At 39.0% G+C, this 21,629-nt stretch overlaps 1 protein-coding gene and 1 long non-coding RNA gene across 5 annotated transcripts; both read left to right on the top strand.

The window, feature by feature from the left end:
* Positions 1 to 2,076: 2,076 nt before the first annotated feature.
* On the top strand, positions 2,077 to 3,360 carry LOC144641656 (uncharacterized). Of its 2 annotated transcripts, XR_013568592.1 has the most exons (3): positions 2,077 to 2,130; positions 2,593 to 2,672; positions 3,268 to 3,360. It is a non-coding gene; the product is annotated as an uncharacterized LOC144641656 (long non-coding RNA). The 2 variants fall into 2 exon arrangements; XR_013568591.1 differs by lacking the exon at positions 2,077 to 2,130 and having other exon boundaries at positions 2,308 to 2,672.
* Positions 3,361 to 5,662: 2,302 nt separating this feature from the next.
* LOC144640907 (uncharacterized) lies at positions 5,663 to 19,207 on the top strand. 3 transcript variants are annotated; one of them, XM_078499983.1, is made up of 11 exons: positions 5,663 to 5,860; positions 6,431 to 6,524; positions 8,091 to 8,540; positions 10,412 to 10,863; positions 12,255 to 12,762; positions 12,949 to 12,984; positions 13,204 to 13,315; positions 14,226 to 14,475; positions 14,751 to 15,542; positions 16,358 to 17,591; positions 18,304 to 19,207. In XM_078499983.1, the coding sequence occupies exons 1-11, from the start codon at positions 5,795 to 5,797 to the stop codon at positions 18,306 to 18,308; spliced, it is 3,999 nt and encodes a 1,332-aa protein (XP_078356109.1). In that variant the 5' UTR covers positions 5,663 to 5,794; the 3' UTR covers positions 18,309 to 19,207. The 3 variants fall into 3 exon arrangements, with proteins under 3 accessions (XP_078356109.1, XP_078356102.1, XP_078356094.1); XM_078499976.1 differs by having other exon boundaries at positions 8,196 to 8,540; positions 12,255 to 12,984; XM_078499968.1 differs by having other exon boundaries at positions 12,255 to 12,984.
* The last annotated feature ends 2,422 nt before the right edge of the window (positions 19,208 to 21,629 follow it).

Raw genomic sequence — 21,629 nt, 5'->3', positions numbered from 1 at the left:
CAACGTACATGTTAAACTTACTTGAACACGAACAACGTTTGTCAGTCAATTTTCATTCCAAAGCTATCATCCTGTTTTCTATATTTTTGACAGGTAACTGAAATGTGAATATAAGCAAATTTCGAAACGACAAGAGCGTAAACTTTAGGCGCTCAGCTTTAAATGTCATAGATGTCCACCTTCCCGCTTGGCTGCCCTTAGCCAATCACAAGCCAGAAATGGTGTTTTCCCGCGAACTTAACTACAACTACCAGAAGTCTTTGCGCTTTTACGTCATAATGCAAATGGTCTATTGGAAACCGTTTGGGTTCTGGTGCCTAGTTTGGTTGGGTCGTTCTTCTCTAGATGCTGATTGGTTATATTTTCACATGCTAAGAAAGCTATACGCGAAGCTGATAAGAATAAGATAGCTGGCTACTTCAAATCTGCTTCCAAGTATTAACTGCTTTCTATGCTGGATGTTAAAAATAACTTTTTAAAGAAGGGTAAAAGATAACCTTACCAATTACCACAGACGAATAAATTTGCGAAAAAAATTACCGATAAGCCCCAATTGCTCGAAGGCATCGAGGCATCTGAGATTTCTACACATCCAAAGGTGACATTATAGACAATCTGTTTGAAAATTTCGTTTAAAATTTGGACTTACCTGTTAAGCTACAAGACTTAGGGAAAGAGGAGCTAGAAGGTGAAATTACTCTGGAAGAATTTAAATGAGTTTTGAAGACCTTTTCTACTAGAAAATCGCCTGGCGAGGACAATTTTACCTAGGAGTTGTATAATTGTTTTTTTTTTTTTTAAACTTAGTGGGCGAGGATTTAATCAATTGGTACATAACTTTACGGTCACTTCGTTCCACATTAGGATGTTTCAAAGAATAGTCAGACCATTTTACTTTTAAAATGACAAAAATGTTCAGAAAATATTTTTGCCTGTAAAAATGTAAAGAAGAACTCCCTGCACGATGTTTTTTTTAATGTGTATAAGCTTGAAACCTGGGGACTGAAATAATAATAATAAAATAATAATTATAAAAACAATATATAATTATAATAAAAACCTTCCCAAAATCCTTTGCAACTGAAAAATCGTTAATGCCAAATAACTTGGTCAGTTTGAAGTCAGCAGGAGTAGTACGTCGTATAGAAATAACTCTTACCATAAACTATTTCTTGTATAAGTCGTAGGTAGATGACGTCATTAGTCACGTGACTTTGCTCAGAAGTTCGTTTTTGCTTACTGTGACGAAAATAGTTTATTACTAAAAAAGCAGTCATTGCAGTTTGAAGCACATTGGTGTGAGGCATTTCGGACTGCCCAGGTACCGAACAAAATATCAAAATTAAGGTGGCTATGCACAATTTTCAAAAAATGGGAGTCTGAGTACAAGTGCGTATCTGGCGTTGCATTAAATGCGAGGTAACAAGAAAATACATGTTGGTAGATACTTATATGTGAAGTAATTTTTAACTAATTCCATTGTTATGACGTCATCGTCCACGTGACCAGATCGGATCACATTTTTAAATTCGCTTGAAAACTTTACTAGAACCTTTCTCTTAGGATCTTTTTGAGCAAAGTTGTAGTTTTTTTAATTGTGTTTTTAAAAATGGCCATTATTACTTTTTCGTGAAAAAGTACGGCAGTAAAAAATACAATTGAAAAGTTTGTTGGCTTCCTACTCAACGACCATTTGCATTTGAAATAAAAGAAAATTTTGCCAAAGGCTTGAGTGTATGCTCTTTATTATAGCGTTATCAGTTTCTTTTTATTGTAATTGCTTTGGGCGAGGTTGAACGTAATTTCTTTCAGACAAAGGAGTGGCGCTTGGGGAGAGTTTCAGCTGTGCCCCCCCCTGCTTGCGGATTCCCCGCGGTCCGTATTGCGGGCGCATTTTCAAAATGGCGTCGATCGTCCGTCGATCGATCTAGTGGAAAGATTTTGCAATTATAGTTCTATAGGATAGTTTTGTCAATGTTCTTTCTTCTTGACGCGATCACGAGTCCCGAAACAAAGGGTATTCGATATCCTTTATTTGTATTCCCGATACTGGAGAAGAATATGGAATGAGGAGAAACGGTGGAAGCTTTTCGCACAAACATTTCTAAGTACAGAGACTGGTCACTTGAGGTAAGCGTTTCTCATTGTACTATAATTTCATTTTGAAGACTGGCTTAAGCTTATGTCTTCGGAGTTTATGTGAAGATTTATAAAAGTGCTAAAGGTGGAATCGTACTAAAACTTAGCTGGTCTCAGCTCACTGGAATTAAAACCGTGCTCGGCGATAAAAAAAAAATAGATCTTGTAGATTTTGAGGCGATGTGTCATAGTAATGTCACTCAGTTCGTCGAGGCATGTAATTGTTATCTATATTTGTCATCTGAATGTTAAGCTACTTTAATTTAATATGAATCGCATCCTTTTATTATTTATACGTGAGGAAATGTTTGTCAAAATATTGACCCTGTGGTCATTTTCGGCCGCAAAGAAATAAATGAGACCATTTCTGAAGTTTAAATTTCTATCTTTTTATGATGTGTATTGTATTGCCAGACATAGATTGACGTTTCTTTTGCATTTTGTTGTATACAGGTAATTTGTGGGATTATTAGAATGTCTAATTTGTAAACAGGATTTACAGAATTCAGAACTGAGGACTTTCTGAATTACTGGTGAGTTAAACTATGGATTATAACAAGTTCAGGCAGTTATTGATCTCTTCAGCCAATCTCCGCAATTCCCATCCTCCTCTCTACACACATTCACTACCTGAAACATTTTTAAAAGATCTATTTTTTGACCAGACATTTGCCTACGTTATAAAAAAGCTGTTTGACATTTTTTTAAGGCATGTATTTTCAGTTGTTGGATGGCCTTCAGTAGCATTTTAAACTACAGCTAGCAATGTAAAAAATTCAAATGAAGACTGACATTTTTTTCTGCAAAATTATGATTAATGAAAGGAAGGGTGCAAAGAAAATTGATTTCTTCCTGGCCTGACCCAGGTAGACTGTGCAAGGTGAAACCATTATATGCTTACCCAAAGTCCCATGTTTCTCTGGAAAGATCAACAACAACAAATAAAAATCCATAAATGTCATTTGGCTATCTTGCAAGAAGAAAAAAGTATTGAATCCACTAGCCGAACATGAAAGCAGTCAGGTTTTTTTTCACACACTGAAAAAGGCCATTTACTGTAATATAAAGTCTGCATGCTGGAAAAATAGCAATTTCATCAAAATAAACAGTTTTTGTTTATATTTACAGGTGACTTGAAGAGTGCAATGACATTCCTCTTAGTCAAAATGAACTCAAAAATACACATTGTGTTAATGTAATAAAATTGTCACATGATTGATATTTCCCACATGTTGCCAGTTTAAACCTGAATATACTTTAGTGACATTTATAGCTATTCATGTAATATGAACATCCCAGAACCCAATAAGGCTACATGTGAATACTGACACTTTATTACATCTAAGTTTTGAAACCATTCTTGGTTCATGACAAAACTATTTTGTTTTGGCATGATTGTAGAATACCCCGGCACTTTTTTGCATAACTGAAATGACTGCCACCGCAGTCCGCAGTAACCATACAAATATTAAAATTTCATGCGGAACTGATTTTAATATCACCGCAGTCCACGGTCCACGGTCCGACACAAAAAGTTTGGTGTTTACAATGTAGATTGCCTGCCACCGCTGTCCGTAGTCACGCATGACATGCCACCGTGGTCTGCAGTCCCATAGTGAACACATGGGACAGAATGTTTTGTGTTTAGAGAGGCCTACTTATTTATTTCGGTTAGCCTAATATGCACTTTGGTTAGCCTGTTCATGGTTAGCTATCTATATTTGTAAGGGCAGCACTATATATTGTTAACATGTAGAATTCTGGGTACACTATGGACTGTGATTAGGTTGCTTGCGGTTAGCCTTTATATTGTGTTCAGAATATCTACTGTTCTTAAATCCACTACGGGACTGCGGACCGCGGTGGCAGGCGATTATAACATTTACTAGCATTTCTTTGAATCGACTACGGGACTACGGGCCCCGGTGGCAGGCGATTAGCAGACTTTGTATTATTTCAAATAAAACACTACGGGACTGTGGACCACGGTGGCAGGCGATTATAACAATTAAATCCAATTTTGATCAATGGACTGCACGACTGCGGACTGCGTTATGAGTGAAATATAACTTACCGGTAACAACAAAATTTCACTGCAGACTGTGGACCACGGGAGCAGACGAATAATGGCGGGGTATGGGGTATTATACAATTGCTCCTTTCAATAAAAATAATGAAATTACAGAGAATTTACGAAATTATTATCGCAGACCATAAATTTACTCTTACTAGCACAGGCTAAAGTGTCTTCAATAGTGTAAACGTCGGGACAAACTATGCGACAAGTCGCAGTGACAGGTCGCGGCGACAAGTCGCTCCCTGTGTACTGCTTACAACTAAGTCGCTGCAACAAGGTGTCTGTTTGGTGCAGAAACAGCGAATTTGGAAGAGTGGGAATGCAAACTAGTTTCCCATATTCAATATGGCGAAAATACATGACGCGCTCTCATTGGTTAATTCATATTTTGTCGCAGCGATTTGTCGCAGACGTGTACACACGCTGCAACAAAGCTGCTATCGCTCATTTTGTCGCTGTGACGTGTCGCACAAATTCAATTCATGCGACACGTCGCAGCGACAAAATTCTGTTGCAGCGACATAATTTGTCGCATGTCACACGAGGTGACTGTTGCCGCGACGTGTTGCAGCGACGTGTCGCCTAGTGTATCCTGACCTTAATGGCAGTTTAATTATAATGTGTGGTTCCAAAAATATCCATACCTACCCCAAGGATGGACCCTTCCGACCCCCTCAAACTTTCAGTTTAGCTTCATACTTTCTTTTAAAAATTTGGGCTATTGCACCCTCCTTCCCCTTCGGAATTTCCATTGACCATCCTTGGGATGAGTATGTAATTTTCTGGAACCGCACAATGTACCGGTAGGCAATTACTTATAAAAGTAAGCTGCAGATTGATACACACTAATCTATTTTTTTCACCTTTTCACATTTTCCTTTTTTCTATGGAATATATAATTATATATTGTTTTTACCGGTTTCACTTGTAATAATAATAATAATAATAATAATAATAATAATAATAATAATAATAATAAAAAGAGACGACCTAACGCATTTCTAATACAGTGAAGTATCAAGTAACGAGCTGAGCGAAAAAAAATTGATGCAGTGGCCATTAAATTTGTTGCCAAAAGAGGCAGGAAATAGCCGAAAAGAATTTAGTAGATGATTGAGACCTCATGTTTTCTTTAGCTACGTATAAGACACGCAAAATGAAATTATGGTTGAAACTGACCTGGATTTCCAGAGCCGTTTTGTTAAACACCCTCCTGCCCTATTCCCCACTGGGAAAGGAGGAAATACGTCGAGTAAGTTAACACCCTTCCAGAGTAAACCAATCAGATCCCTGCATATTTTCTTTCAAACACAGTCACAATTTGAATAAATTCTGATCTACCTTTTTATATTGCTTTTGTCTTTAGCTAGCTTTTTTAGACAAACAAAACATCTGGGTGATACAGCATTGATATTTGAGCTATGGGACACTGCGGGACAGGAGAGATATCACTCATTAGCTCCACTGTACTACCGTGGAGCACAAGCTGCTATTGTTTTGTACAGCATAACCGATCCAACTTCATTTGACAGAGCAAAAAATTGGGTTAAAGAACTTCGACGACAGGTCAGTCCGCATATGGTCATAGCTCTTGCTGGAAATGTAGATGCAGATCCTCCAGGCCAAAGAATGGTGAATTATGAGGTAAAATAAAAAATCATTCCTTCTCAAAATCAAGATCATTCCTTGTTTCTGCAGAAGTGAAAATGCTTGGGATATGATTGTAGACTTAACAATGGGGCTAAAAAGCTTGAGTGTTCTACATGTGAATAGCCAGCAAGACATCGCATAGGAAACAAGATTGATAATTGAATAATTGACTTTTTTTTCTATCTCTCACACGAGGTGTCTTTTTATTTTTATTTTGATATGTGAGTCTTTCAATTATAAACGAAATAGAAAATGATGCCACTACTTTGATAGTAGTACAACAGACTCACAACAATTGACCATCGCAGCAGTTCTAAGTTAATTCTCGTCCTCGGTTATTGCATTTATAGCCTCTGATTAGCTTTCAAACTCCGGTTAACAGCGAGTCTTAAACGAAATGAAATTTGCGACAAGTTCCGAATACCGACACCGAAGTTCGTTAGAAAGTGAGAGCATATTTTCACAATAAATGACTGTTAATTAACAGTAAGCTAAATATTAGTTCCAGTTGATAATTGAAAAAAATCGCATTTAATAGTTCTCTTTAATGATAAATCCATTTAGGATGCCGAATCTTATGCAAAGGATAATGGTCTCTTTTTTATGGAAGTGTCACCTAACACTGCTATGAATGTGGATGAACTATTTCTATCAATAGGTGAGTTCGGCATTGCAACTTGCTCACGTTAGACTCGTATACATTGTGCATTGTACTTTAGTATCACCATTTTGCGATATTAACACTAGCAGAGGCAAGGTGCCGCAAAATTTAATACCCTCGGTGTTTCGCATGATGAACTCGTCAAGTGAGCCCTTTCTACTTTGTTTTCGTCTGGGTATGTTTGATTGTTTTAAGACAACTCTATGAAGGCAGTTTAACCTACCCTGCTTTACATCCGCCAGCGTGAGTATGAAAGTCATACGCCTGTTATTATAAATTATGCTATTAATTAAGACACAGATAGTTCAAGTTAGTAGTTTACTTTTACAGAACTTCCGCGTGCACAGCAGTGCTTGTGCTTTTTATAGCTGATCAAGGCATAATGCATTGTTATGAATTGCAAGAATTATCTGTATTTTATGCTTAAAAGTTTAGTATCCTTTTAACACAGAAAAGAAAGTTGCACATAGCAAGCTGTAAAACACAGTCAATGGAGTGTGACGCATTGAGAGTTCGTGACCTTTCACGGTTATACGTGAGCAACCATGTTTACATTCAGACTTATTTTACCATGTTGCAATAGTGTCAAGTTACATTTTCGTTCGCCCCCCCCCCCCTCCCCCTCAATGGTTAAAATGGTGAAAACTACATTCATGTCTCCCCGTTTATTACGTATGTTGCAGCAATAAAGTAAGCCACGTGTTATAAACTGCTCTACAATCCGAGGGTAAATAAAGTGTTACCTTACTTCGCTTCACATTGTGTCGAGCCATGCTTTGGTATAGCATTTTCCATTTGTCTAGGCCCAGGGGTTGTTTAGCTTCGATTTAAGCTTTTGTAATCACGTTTTCTAGTTGTCTCAGCTACGGTTGAGTATTCGTCGTAAATTGTTGTTTTAATGCCGTCCTTTTACAATTAAGTCTAGGATACTTGTGTCATGTTTAATAAAGGGATTAACTATTCGGCACTCAGTTGATGTAGTGAGACAGTAACGAGACACTTCATGTTATATTAATACCACGTAACACTCAGTTCATGTAGTATACTACTGACTAAACAGCACTGCAGTTAGCCTAACTAGCACTCCGGTTAGCCTAAATAGCACTCTGGTTAGCCCACTTTAGCTTGGGTTGCTTGCGGTTAGCTTTTACAATAGGGTTAGAATTTCTATCAAAAAAATTCCGGATTCTGGTAGCTGCTCGTCGGTGCCTTAGTGGGTATCATTCCTGTTCGGCATGCCTGCGACCCAGGTTCGAAACCTCTTGGTCTAAACTTTTTTTAACTTTAAAAAAATAAGTTCATTGTGATTTATACCTCGTGTATGAAAATATAAGTCTCACAACATGAACTGTGTGCCGAATAGTCACTCCCGTTCAATCCTGGACATAAGTGTAAACTGGGGCCAAATTCCCCAAGCTTTGGTTTTACTTAGTTTACTTTGTTTTCGACCTGCCGATAATTTTGTCCGATCCAGCACTGCTGGTGAGATAAGCATTAACGTTTCAGAAGTTGTTATTTTTTATATCTTTCTATTGTTTTTTTTATTATTATTATTTTATAAAGGAAACAGAGTTTTAGATGTAGCAAGAAGCGGATTGTTAAGACTTCATGATCCCACAGAAAAGGATGATGCGAAGGTACTTAACCTCACATACTGTGGTCTTACAGAATTGCCAACACGTATTGAGAGGTTGACAAATCTCACAAAGCTAAATGTAAGCTACAACAAGTTGATGAAACTGCCTGAAAGCATTGGTGTACTCGTCAACTTGTTGCACTTGTTTGCGAATAACAACCAACTCTCCCTGCTTCCTGCAAGTATGAAACGCCTGGCAAAGCTCCAAGAGCTGGACTTGAGGAATAACAAACTGAAAGGACCTTTTCAAGATGTTGGTGACCTAGAGTATCTTCAAAAGCTGTACCTGGAAGGAAACCCACTAACGTTACAAGTAATCAAAAGTCTCTTGGCGTTAATGGATAGGAAACTAGGAACACTTTCCATAGATATTGCAGGTGAGCATAGTTGTAGACCTATACTGTAACCTCAATACAACAAAACAATAAGTGGCCAAGTTTGTGGGATTTACCGATCGCGAAGGCATCTACAACCAAACGTAATGACCCTTGTTAACAAAATTGTATAGTTCCACTTTGTGTCCCTCTTTTTTTTGTTTTATATAGCTTTGTTCTGAAAATCTTTCTGCCTTAAATACCTTTGCACAAGATTGTATTTTTCCCGTATCAATGCCCAGATTACGGCACACTTTCCTTATCACGTGCCATTTTGGTGTTAATATAAGCATTTATTAATTGACTAGCTCCGTGAGCGGTCAAGATGAAACGAATCCCGTGCTCTGATTGGCTACCCGAGCGGTCAAGATGGAGCCATCTTGACCGCTCGGGATCGCCCGCTGTGTTCCCGCGAGCGAAAAAACTTTTCAGTTCCGTCGTCGCTACTTCAAAAAGCTTTTCAGTCGTAAATTTGAGCTATGAAAGTATTTTCCGAAACAACACAAGTATTTTCTGTCTGTTTCTAGCGAAATGGAGTCCGATAACAAAGAAATAGGTATTGAAGTGAAATAACGAGAACAAACAAATTAATCAACAAATGCTAACGAGTTTCGTGAATTTTATTTGCCACAACAACCACCTAATACAAAAATTAAAACGCAAAGCGACTTGAAGACATGTTATCGTTTTTTTCGGCGGAAAAGGGAGAGAAGTCAGTGACATACCTGAAGAATAAAGACTTCGGCAAACTAGTCGTTTGTGTAAAATCTTCAGAATGGAAGAAAGCGGACGGCACGGCGAACCAGGCACTGAAAGCTTTTAAAGCATCTTTTCACCGAAGCCTCTAACGCTCACGTCGAATAAGGTCGGGTCGAACATTTATATCAACGATGTAGGAAAGTTCAAGCTTTTCCCGTGAAGTGGTAAGTCCCAAACGCTTTCAACAATCACAATTTCAATATTCAGCTCGTGTCAGGGCAGGTTTGCACCACAAAAGCGCCAGAAGCGAGCAAATACTCTGCAAAACGTCCAATAATCAAAAGCTGGCGGAAACATGGAATGAACAGTCTTGTTTTAAGGCTTCAAACTCAACGTTGATTCGCAATTTAAGCCATTTAAATATCCTTTAGAGGGTTAAAAAGAGTTGAATTTCGCTGTTGTCGCGTCGTTTTACTTCGTCTCGATTCATTCAAGAATTTGACAGTCACTCGTTAAACATTTAAACCAATGAAATGATTTTAGCGTGCGCCATTGATTGTGCATGCAACTGGCTTCCTTTTCAGTACTCGAAAAAAGTCAAATAATAAATCCTTTATTGACCAAGCTTGTTCGGTCAAGATGGCAGGATATTGGCTTCGTTCTTTTTTTGCGTGTTTATGGACCTCGACTTCGTCTCGGTCCATAAACGCGCAAAAAAGAACTTGGCCAATACCCTGCCATCTTGACCTCACGCTTGGTCAATAACCCATATGTATGCGAGGATTTCTGTAACTTACATGTCGTACATTGTATATCTCTGGAAAGTTTGCAAAGTTTCCAATTGTCTATGTTTAACCCACTTACTTTGCATGTCCTACATGCACATACAGGGACCACTGATTATGGTTAGGTTAAACACTGCATGTAATACACAAATTATGGCTAGGTTTAATGCGACTAAAATGGCAATTGTGATCGTACCTGTTCAAACTCATCATCATGCACTGAAACTGTAATCAATGGCAACAGACACTAAGTGAATTGACTGGACCCTGATCAGATTGTAGGATACGAACCTGGGACAACTGGAATGCATTAATTATAAGTCCTATTTCAAGAAATGATGTCTAAAGGGTCTTATATCCATCTCATATGTTGTTTTTTTTTTGTAACAGCTGTAACTCCTGCAGAAATACTAGCACAAGGTGATGGTGCAAGGCTGCTCTATGAAAAGGCTCTAAGGGAAGGATCTGTGAATGTTTACCGTGGTCGAGTATTATTCATTGGTCAGGATAGTGCTGGTAAAACAAGTTTGAAGAAGTCTCTCTTGGGTCTGCCATTTGATCCTAAAGAAAAGAGCACTGAAGGAATTGAAGTTGATCCTTCTAAGTGTGAAATTGAAATTGATCGAATTAAAAACTGGCGCTCCACAGGCGAGAGCAAGCCAAGTTTGTCTGAGTTTGTATCAATTGCAAGGGTGTTAGCTGAAAATCGGTATCAGGCTATCCTTGGTGAAGAAAAGGATGACTCAAGAACGAAATCAGAAAAAGAAAGGCCTAGAGAATCCAAGATAAAATCAATGGCGGACTTGGAAGCTAAAAGTGGAAATAGCTCGCTCACGAATCAGGTTGGTACCTTTTGTAGCCATATCATGTGTATTTTCATTTTTTGGAAGGCCAGAAGACATTACCTATAAAACAGAACAAATAAAATTATTTGCTTGGTGAGGAGAAACGAGCAATGACACGATCTTCACCGTGAGCCCGCCAACCTAAGCAGTTAGGAAAAGAAGCCTGAAATAAAAAACAGTTCTTTAACGGAATTTGAACCTGTGACCGCGATACCGGTGCAATGCTTTACCAACTGAGCTATGAAGCCACACGTTGGGTCCCAGTTCATTTTGTGGTTTCTAACCTTCCCCTGAAGGAAAAGATAACAGAATTAATAAAATGTTTTGCACGGCTAAGAGAAACAAGCTTTTGCACGATCCTCACCGTGAGCCGCCAATATAAGGAACTGCATGGGAATAGAAGCCTCCCACATTGGTGGCCAGGTCATTTTTGTGGGTTCAAGAGAGGATCCTCACTTGGTGGGATCAAACTTTCCCATGAAGGAATAGATGACAGAATTAATGAACTTATAAGAAATTAATTAAATTATTAGTTTTCTTTCCGAAGCCTTTCGCTGACGATCGAATGCCAAAACCTTTGCCTCAGTAGACCTTTCTCGCATTCCAGCAAACAATGGCGCCAAGTCGAGGTTGGGGTGGGCAAAAATACAAGAAATGTATGAAAATGTCCACCCTAACTTCGTTCTGGTACTATTGTTCGTACGCACTAAAGTGGAATGCAGGAAGGGTCTATTAGTCACAATAGACCTGCTGTATTACAACAACACCTTTATTGCCAACAGAAAAAAAGACAAGATTTCCTTTGGTTGCATGACAAAATGCTTAAAGAGACTATGTCACGGCTAAGATAATTTTATGTCATTAAATTTTGCCAAATATTCGCTATGAAACAAAATGTTTGCAAGGAAATTAATTCTTTTATACTAAATGACAAAACCATAGCTTCCTTGCAGCTAAATGTGTCTCCTGGGCGTCATAAATTAAAGTTACAAGCAGACAAGATTAACTTTGAAAACTGTTCCGCCGGACCATATTTCAAAAGCCCACATCGCAATCCGTTTCAATCTTTGACACTTTTGGCCATCCGTACCTTCTTTTGCATTTGGTGTGTTATTTAAATATTCCTTCACTGTTTTAAGAGGTTATTTTATACATTTAAACAAATTTGATGGTCATTTCCTATGCCTAAGTTTGGCTAAAATCCGTGACACGGTCCCTTTAAAACCATCATTGTTCCAAGTATCTAGGAATTACTCGTAGCCTAATCCATAGTTGTTTAATATAGGTGCATAAGTGGCAACGTCGTGAGAGAGCCTTGTTAGTTAGCAACCGTAATTTACATATCTTAATGAGACAAACATTTTCCTTCTTTAAAAACTCCATTTTAGATTGCGGAGAATGGAAATAAACTCAAGAAGGCAGACATTTCCTCACCAGCAAGGAAAATGCAAGTACAAAATGGTGGTAGTAGTGCAAATGCAAGGAAGAAGTCTCACCTAATGATTGATGCGACCAAACCTCCAGAAGATGTCACAAAACAAGCTGATCAGTGGTTGAAGTACATGTTCCTTGAGGGTCCGGATGCTGACAATGCTACTAACAAGAGTGAATCTCTTGTAACTTTGGATTTGTGGGATTTTGCCGGACAGCACCTATACTATGCATCTCACCCGGTGTTTTTGTCGTCGCGTGCAATCTACATTCTGGTGCACAACCTGAGCAAGCCTTTAAATTCCCCAGCTCAGCCCTGTGTTAGGCAAGGAATTCATGATGTTCTTTTGGAAAACCCAAACGGTGAAACCAATCTGGAGAATTTGCTTTCATGGCTTGTCACAGTTCACAGTCTCATACCAACGGAGGAAGGAATGGTCAGCAATTCAGAAAGAATGCTACCCTATCTCCGTCCTCCAGTATTCATTGTGGGTACACATGCTGACAAACCCTTCGAGGACATCAAGACTATGACATCAAAGATAAAGCAGGGAATTTCTGGTAAGGAATACGAGAAACACGTTATCAGGCCATTCTTCAGCATCGATAACACACAGAGCAGCCTTTCACTGTTGGGCAAGATTAAGAACTTTTTAAGCAGGCAACCGCAGAGAAGACACCAAGAAGGTAAAGCTCTATAAACAAATAAGGTGTAAGAGCTAGTCTAAGTTATTTGTTAGGGAGGCCCATGGATGTAAAATAAGGTTGTCAACCAGTAATTATTTCGCCATTCTGCCATATACTGTAGTTTTAAACCACCAGTGAACCTGTGCAGGAATACCCTGTGGAAAACATGCTGTATTACAACTACAGGTCAAATGCCATACTATGATTTATAATTTGAAGGTCAAAGAGGCGACACTGGTATCGCTGGTGATGATGAAATTGACGCGCTGCAGACTAGAATCATGGAAGTGTTGAGACAGGAACCCTACATGGGGGAGAGGATACCGCTCAGGTACAGGGATATTATTGTTAAAATCATTTTAATATTATTATTATTTTGTCCATGACATGAGCATTTGTAAGGTTAAACTTAACAAGAGCGCAAATTGACGAGAGTTCAAAACCGCAAACTATTTTGCATTCTCATCATCTCTTGCGGACCGTCATCGAAGGTGAAATTTGAGGGAAGTCATTGTGTAAAATGATTAAGGGAATTTCCTTTCCTTATAAGTTTTTTAAGTTGAATACCATGGCCTATAAATGCAATATACATCAAACTGAAGAAACGTTGACCCTGATTCTGTGCCTAATAAAGTATCTTTCTATCTAAGTTTGTAAAATTCATTAATTATTCAGGAGGGTGCAAACCAATCTTAGCACAGTATTCATATCACATGTACATAACTGTAAACCCCAATACAAATCAGACAGTAGAATTAACTTTTGATACAAACTCCTGCTCAGCTAATTAGTATTCATTAACTTTTGATACAGATCTCTACTGATTCGCATAACAATACTTTGCTTTCAATTTATTGTTTTCATTTCACAAGTAGAATAAAATATTCGCGTCCGATCTGTATGGGCGTTTACAACGGCTCGCCTATCGGCTCGCCTATCGTAAACGCCCATACAGATCTCCCGCTCATATTTTATCTACTACATATCTATCTGCGTGAAAAGCATAAACCATTGAACGATAAGACCGAATGGGATTCTGGGTAGACAACATTGTTAAGCTTCCATTTATTTCTGTACAGACTTTGCTGTAATCGATCCGTAATATTAAGACCAGGGGCCGATGTTCTTCCTGTACCGCTCTCGCCCTTGGGTGATAAGATACATTTATATTTAAATAGCTTGTTCGTGCAATACGTATCAAGGATTAACTTGACCTGATGTCTCCTTTGACTCCTTTCTAGGTGGTTCAACTTCGAAAAGGTCATTGAAGCTTTGGTAGCTGAGAATATTTATCACATGAATCTGAAACAACTTCAAACGTACGCCAAGAAAGTGTGTTTTATCGATGATGTGGAGCAGTTTCACACCATGCTGAATTTCTATCACAATCTTGGAATGATCGTTAAGTACCGCAGCACAGTCGTTTTAAAGGCTCAGTGGCTAATTGACCTGTTCAAGCAACTTATAACGATCCCACCTTTCGATAAAGTGGTAAGAAAACGCGATGTTTTGCATAGGCCTGTTTTGAATATTAGCCTTTTGTCAATGTGGCAAGTATGTTTTTGAAGTGACGAAACCTTAAATTTTGAGAGTCCCGCCTTGAGGTCTTTCACCATTTAAAAGGTAATTTAAAGTATGTAATGAATAGTGCCTTTTTTTTTTCTTTCGACATAATTTGTTAAAATCGCTTTTCTTTCGCCATCCTGTGTTTTTTAAATGCATTTGCACCGAACTAGGCCCGTGTGTATTGTTATGTTTCTTGTTAGGATCCTGTGCATTCCAAGTACTGGCAAGAAGTCGAAGAAAGTGGTGTCCTCAGAATGGAACTTGTAGATCATGTTTTCTCCAGATTTATTCAGCAAGGCATTATCAAAGAAGATATCTTAGACATGATGGAGCGGTTTGGTTTGATCGCAAAGTTCTCACTCTCTCCAACTAACGTAAAGTACTTTGTACCAGCTCAACTCAAGTCGTCACCTAAAGGTCTCTGTGAAATTGAACCATCGCCTTCTGATCCTTGCCCGTTGTACCTGCACTTTGTAGATGGTTTTGTTCCTCATGGGCTCTTCTCGCAACTTGTCTCAAAAGCGACGTCTTGGTGTTCTGAGAGTGGCTACACACGACCCCCAAACCTGTACCTAAATGGAGCACGGTTTGTAATTGGAACGCAAATTATCCACAATTTGATTCTAATTTGCACAAAGAGGTTTGTCAAGATTGTCCTCAAGTATAGAATACAAGATGATGAAGATTCGATGTTGCATTCGACAGAAGTTGCAACAAGTGTGCGACAGTTCGTGGAAGGCACTTTACAAAATTTGTCACAGGAGCTACCATGCCTGAGTGGACTGCGGTATAAGTTCTGTGTTGCATGCCCCTACTGTCTGCAGGGAGATCATGAATGTGAAAACCACAGCCAACCCTCATGTGCGCACGAAGACTGCTTGCACCTCCTTGAAGTAAAACAAGGTCAACGATTGATTTGCATGAAGAGCTTTGGAGATAAAGTACTCACTGTTCGTGGAGTAGAGAAATGGTTCTCAGAAAGGACAAGCCAGGTATAACTTTTAATGTATGACAGTCAAATCTTATACTCGTTTCTCTAAGGGGTGGTCTAAAAATTAAAAAAAAAACTTTATAAGAGGTCATTTAGTGTGATAAAATAGATCAGATAATGGCCAGTTTGATCATCAGGTGTCGAACCTTTACATAACGTACGGCTATAGAATGACAGAAAGAAATTGTCGAAATTTAGTGTAAAAATACAAATGCCATCTCAGGTTAGTTTACTGTGACGTTTTCTTTTTTTTCGCTTGGTCCCGCCTGGTTAGTTTCCAAAAAACAAACGTTAACTATGGGTAGATGTCATGGTAATAGATTACTGTGGTGATACCTGCAAAGAGTCTATTTAACGTATGTCGCGTAAGGTTGTGTCCCACTCGGTAACGTGTGGTTTCAAATTATTTCAAAACGTTCTTAAAAGATAGCACTTTTTACGAGGGATTTAAGGTTGTTTATTGTAGTACACCAGGTTAAACTAGACAACTGCAATTGGCATTTGAGTCAATTGGCAGATGGTTGTTTCAGGTGTTTTAGTTAACACTGGTGTGTTAATGTTAATTATGTAAGCTCCCTAATGTTCTCTTTTATTTATGACAATCTTGAAAAATAAACCTTCCAACAAGTTTGCACAGTTCAATTTTCTTTCTTGCTTTCGATTTGCGTGAAATGCAAGCCAAAAAGAGCAGTACAGCAACATTGCGAACGGCATGTTTCAAATAATGTTGTTGGCGGGGTTTCTTTATCCCACAATGAACCAAGAGCAATTTGCCCAACATGTTTCAGCTATAAAGAAATTGTGATTCTTTTGCAGGTGTTGTCTCCTTCCACGATAACTAACACATCACAAGGCGCGACAATGCAAGATTGTCCAGAGGATTGTCGCAAAACCCTGAGAGTAGCGCTCTTGGCTAGTGAGTGGAGTTCGTCTATGGGTGGTCTGTCAACCATAAACAGACAGCTTGCCACACTATTGGCCAAACAAGTGAAAGTAGAAGTCACTCTCTTGGTGCCACAATTTGCCTGTTCCGAAGGAGAAAAGAGAGCGGCTAGAAGTCACAATGTTGTTATTAGAGAAGCAGAAAGACGTCCAGGCTACAACGACCCCCTTGACTGGCTGAGCTTTCCACCAAGAGACCTTGCCATTGACGTCGTACTAGGTCATGGAGGGAAGCTTGGAAAACAAGCCCAAGTCATCAGAGAGTCCCACAGCTGTAAGTGGATTCAAGTAGTGCATACTGCGCCTGAGGAACTCGGAATGTACAAAAACTATCCCAAGGCCATTTTCAAAGGCGAAGAGAAGAATAGAACTGAAGTAGACTTGTGTAAATTGGCAAATCTTGTTGTGGCAGTTGGACCCAAGTTGACAAAGGCCTACTCGTCTTACCTGCGATCGTGTGAGAAGCACCAAGATATTTTCCAGCTGACTCCAGGCACGTTCAGTGAATTTTTCGACGTACAACAAGCAACAAACGAGAGTGAAGAGTTCAAGGTGTTGACCTTTGGCCGCGGTGATCCTGAAGACTTCAGTCTCAAAGGATATGACATTGCTGCGAAGGCAATAGTTGAATTGGAGGACAGATCTTTTCGTCTGATCTTTGTGGGCGCACCTGATGGGAAACAAGACGACGTTGCAGAGAACTTGCTGCAGAGTGGAATCTCTAAAGACCAGTTGATTGTCAGGAAGTTTGTCCAAAGCAAGGAAAGATTGAAAGAGCTATTTTGCGAGGTTGACCTTGCCATCATGCCGTCAAGGACGGAAGGTTTCGGATTAACTGCCCTTGAAGCCTTGTCTGCTGGCCTTCCCATTCTTGTGAGTGGTAACTCAGGTTTTGGAGATGCACTTCGAGCGCTTCCATCAGGCAAGTCATTTGTGGTGGAATCTAACGACCCTAAAGAATGGGCCAAGGCAATCACAGCTGTCCGTCTGAAAGAGAGAGCACAACGACTTCAAGAAATTCAAGCGCTGATGACATGTTATGAAGAGAACTACAGCTGGGAGAAACAGTGTGATGCTCTTGTCCAAAAAATGTGGAGCATAGTTCATGGTAACTTTAGACTTTCATTGTATTCATCAGATTTTTATTTCAAATATAACTCAATACTAACAATTCCCTTTCTTGAATCAGTCTTGAGCTTTTTTTTTGTGTTTATTGTCAGGAGGTAGGGGTGGACTTTTGAGTAGATAGATCGTATGAGTCGTTTTCAAGCTGCAATAAATAGTTTGGGGTTGGTCGTCAAATGGAGTCAAAAGTCTCTAAACCGAACGATCAGATGGTTGTTTTAGGTGGCTTGGTTAACACTGTTGTGTTAATGTGAATGATAGAACGATCCTAACAAGGCACTGCTACTGTTTGTTACGTGAACCTTTAAACAGACTGAAAATACCATTATCGCATGGGAGGTTTTACTATCAGCGACGAGGATTGCTTTTCAGGGGACGGGGGGGGGCTACACCTTTTGTGGTAGAGCGTATTCACGGTGTTCAGATATAGTATTTTTGGGATAAGGACCAGTTAAATGCTTTAACCAAGTGACGTGTAATACCAACTGAGATGGAAAACCTTTACAGTTTGAAATTTCTTATATTGGTATGTAAAAGTGTTATTTGATATGACGCCAAGAAAACAATGTACTTATCAAACAATAATAGAATAGAACAAGACTAAAACCACTGTGTTCATATTCAGCCATACTTAGCTCCCGTAACTGTTATTTACTACTGTTGCTTACTTGTTGCGGCCGCTCTTGTTTTTACAGGTTAAATAAGTGTGCTCCACGCGAGTCAATACAGCCAAGAAACCTCTCGCATTCCATCATCGGAACTCACATTAATGTGATCAGGAACTATTTAGTGGAGACTGCGTAGCGGTGAAATTTGAGGCGCTGGTCGTCTTGTAATCCATAGATCCTGTGTTCTTCAAATCCTTCCCTCTGCCACTAACTGGATTTGTTCTTGATAGTCCCGAGTTCATCTCCTCGGCCACGTTTTGTAAATAGCCAACATTTTAAGTTTATCTGGAATAGGCATCTTGGAATAATTGGTCACTTGATCTACTTTTCGTAAATATAAAAGCAACCCATTTTACAGCAATAATTTTTATCGGAAACAATAAAAGCGTAGCTAGCCTGTAAATTTTCAGGCTTATAGCTAAAAAGGGGGTAATTTATGGCCATTTAAAGCTTAAAGCTGACATTAAAAGGGTATTTTATGGCCATTTGAAATTTAAAAGCCTCGTATGGAAAGAACAAGCATTGACATCAGTCACGCTCTCTAGCTCAGCACGGCTAGAGTTACCAACTTTTGTAAACTATCATTTACATACAATGATTTTTTTTTTAACGTGCTGCAAGCAAATAGTTATGGACATAGGTTTAAGAAATTAGTATTTTTAAAATCCTACGAGAGTTTCCAACGTGCCAAAGAGATTACGAATACAGTGTTCTAATACATCAGTGTACAGTTGTACTGCCCCATAACTTTATCATGCTATTTTTAATGGGTGGGATAAATTTTTTATACTTTTATAATAGCATATACTTTAGTGTATTTTAATTTTAAGTCCTACGTTTTATACATAAGCCTCTGGCTCGGACATTGAGGGAGACCTCGTCCGACGTATGGACATTGAAATTGTTTTGAATTGAATTGAATCGAAGAGGATGGTAATGGTGTTGTAATCCGACTTAATTGTACTCCACTCAGTCCAGTTACAGTTACAAATAGGAACAGCTGATATCCAATCGGGTCTGAATATTTTGTTACAATTGTGATTATTAGAAAACTGAGTTATTACTGAGTATTGGCACAACAAAGGCTCAGGATCGTACTATTTACATGTAGTTTTGTACGACATTTTTTGGTCAAGGACATACATATACTCTATATACTACTTTCCGATTATCCGACAACTGTTGGAGATAGGTAGTAAGAGAAACCCGCTTCTGATGGCAGGTTTTTGAATGTATAATTAAATCAAAAAATTAGTTGCCCTCGTTTTCTTTGAGCGAATAGTTAACTCAGCTGCGCTCAACTTGACTCGGAAAACTCGCTCTTGTAGTTTAATTGTTTTAGTAGATACTGTAAGAATAGCAGTCGAATGCCTAAAATTTGAGGAATTTTTTTAGCCACAAATAAAACAATAATTTTTCCCTTTCAAGGATAACGCTCGCGTGATTGCATAACTGTAGTATATCGGGGATTATTATTCAACAAATGCGCGCGCTGCCCATATATGGTCAAAATGTTAACGATATCTGCCATCCGTACATAACAGATATCCTGCGATATACGTAGGTTGCGAAGATTCGTCCAAAAACTTGTAAAGCGCTGCATAATTAAAGCTTTTCTATCTGCAAAAATGTGTTTCATTGACAATTTGTTGAATAATAAAACAATTATCCTGCTTAATCTTGCGGAATATCGTCTGATTTTAGCGAACTCGGCCTACGGCCTCGTCGGCTAAGTATCAGGCGATATTCCGCGCGATTTCGCAGGATAATTAATCGGGCGTGGCCGATTTATAGTTTACCCTTTGGTCGTCCTAGAGCGTAGTCTCCTGTCGGCCAAAAAGACGGGGATAGCTAGGGGTTGCTACAAAACCGCTACGGGTGACGCATACCGCAATGGTTTTCATTTTAGTTTTGACAGGAAATCGTTGCAGGCACACTTGGTCGACTTTTGGGTTAATGTGTAATCAGGTTGTGTTTTTTTGCTTCGGCGGAAGGACAGAGAAAAAAGCTTACGGGGCAAAGTACAGTATGGGGCCCAGTTCTCGGCCACTTTTGACGTAAACTTGTATTTCTTACCTCAGAAGAACCGCAGGAACTTGAAATTTCTCCCAGAGCTAGCTACATTATTCAGCTTTTTGGTGTAAAGCTATCGACCGGTCAAAAATTAATTTGCCCGAGCAATATATAATAAAAATAAAAGCTCCATTTGTGGGCCCAGTTCTCGGCCACCTTGGCCCAGTTCTCGGCCACTAAAAAGCTTGTGCGTAATTATCTGGTTTTCATTGTAGTTTTGACAGGAAATCGTTGCAGGCACACTTGGTCGACTTTTGGGTTAATGTGTAATCAGGTTGTGTTTTTTTGCTTCGGCGGAAGGACAGAGAAAAAAGCTTACGGGGCAAAGTACAGTATGGGGCCCAGTTCTCGGCCACTTTTGACGTAAACTTGTATATCTTACCTCAGAAGAACCGCAGGAACTTGAAATTTCTCCCAGAGCTAGCTACATTATTCAGCTTTTTGGTGTAAAGCTATCGACCGGTCAAAAATTAATTTGCCCGAGCAATAATAAAATAAAAGCTCCATTTGTGGGCCCAGTTCTCGGCCACTAAAAAGCTTGTGCGTAATTATCTGTAAAAAAAATGCTCAATTAATTTTCAGTCATAAAATCACTCTGTAAACCTATTTATGTTATATCGATCCCAAATTATTTTTATGAGGCTTTGTTTTACTTTAGAAAAGAAGGATTTTAACGCGCCTAGTTGCCTATGTGCAGGTTCTGGCAAAACCGCATTGTGTGACCCGTGCATTTAGATGGTTTATTTTGCAGTGAAAAGGTCTTGAAAGATTTAGGTGTTGTAGAAATAATAGACAAGACAAGAGTCAGCTCAAAACTTAGAGATAAGATTGAACTTTATTTTTAAAACATTTATTTCTTTCATTCTGGCAGCAGCAGATGAAATTATATTAAAAACCAAGCGCTAAGCTGTGATAGCGAGCAGGGTGGCCGAGAACTGGCAAATACGCAAACGTCGCAAGAAAAAATTTCGAAGTAAATTAAGACCAAAAAATACAACGGTTCAACGAAAAGTTAACTAAAGCAGAAAGCTGAATTATTCTACGTTTCACATGCCAAAAATTAGCCCGTATGGTGGGGGCTTTTGGATAAAATACGAATTTAACTACATCCATGAATTTTAAGGAGCCGTAAACAAACAAATTTTTCGGGAATGCAAATTCACCTACCTCCGCGTAAACTCGACGTGTGAGCTTTCTATATCGAATTGAACGATCAAACTCAAGATACTTAAAGCACATGAATCAGTCTATCGTTTGAAGGAAATACCTTTTTCTTTTAA

The sequence above is a fragment of the Oculina patagonica genome, chromosome 2 (genome assembly GCF_052425735.1).
Source record: "Oculina patagonica isolate OP01 chromosome 2, crgOcupat, whole genome shotgun sequence".
In the NCBI taxonomy this organism is placed as follows: Eukaryota; Metazoa; Cnidaria; class Anthozoa; order Scleractinia; family Oculinidae; genus Oculina; species Oculina patagonica.
This window is presented reverse-complemented; position numbering and strand designations above follow the sequence as displayed.

What these genes read in the sequence shown, in the direction of transcription:
- LOC144640907 (XM_078499968.1), top strand. Translation starts at nt 5,795, where the DNA reads ATGGTCATAGCTCTTGCTGGAAATGTAGATGCAGATCCTCCAGGCCAA. An exon ending in AAAGAATGGTGAATTATGAG is followed by an intron (nt 5,861 to 6,430) that starts GTAAAATAAAAA and finishes AAATCCATTTAG; the next exon opens with GATGCCGAATCTTATGCAAA. An exon ending in TCCCACCTTTCGATAAAGTG is followed by an intron (nt 14,476 to 14,750) that starts GTAAGAAAACGC and finishes GTTTCTTGTTAG; the next exon opens with GATCCTGTGCATTCCAAGTA.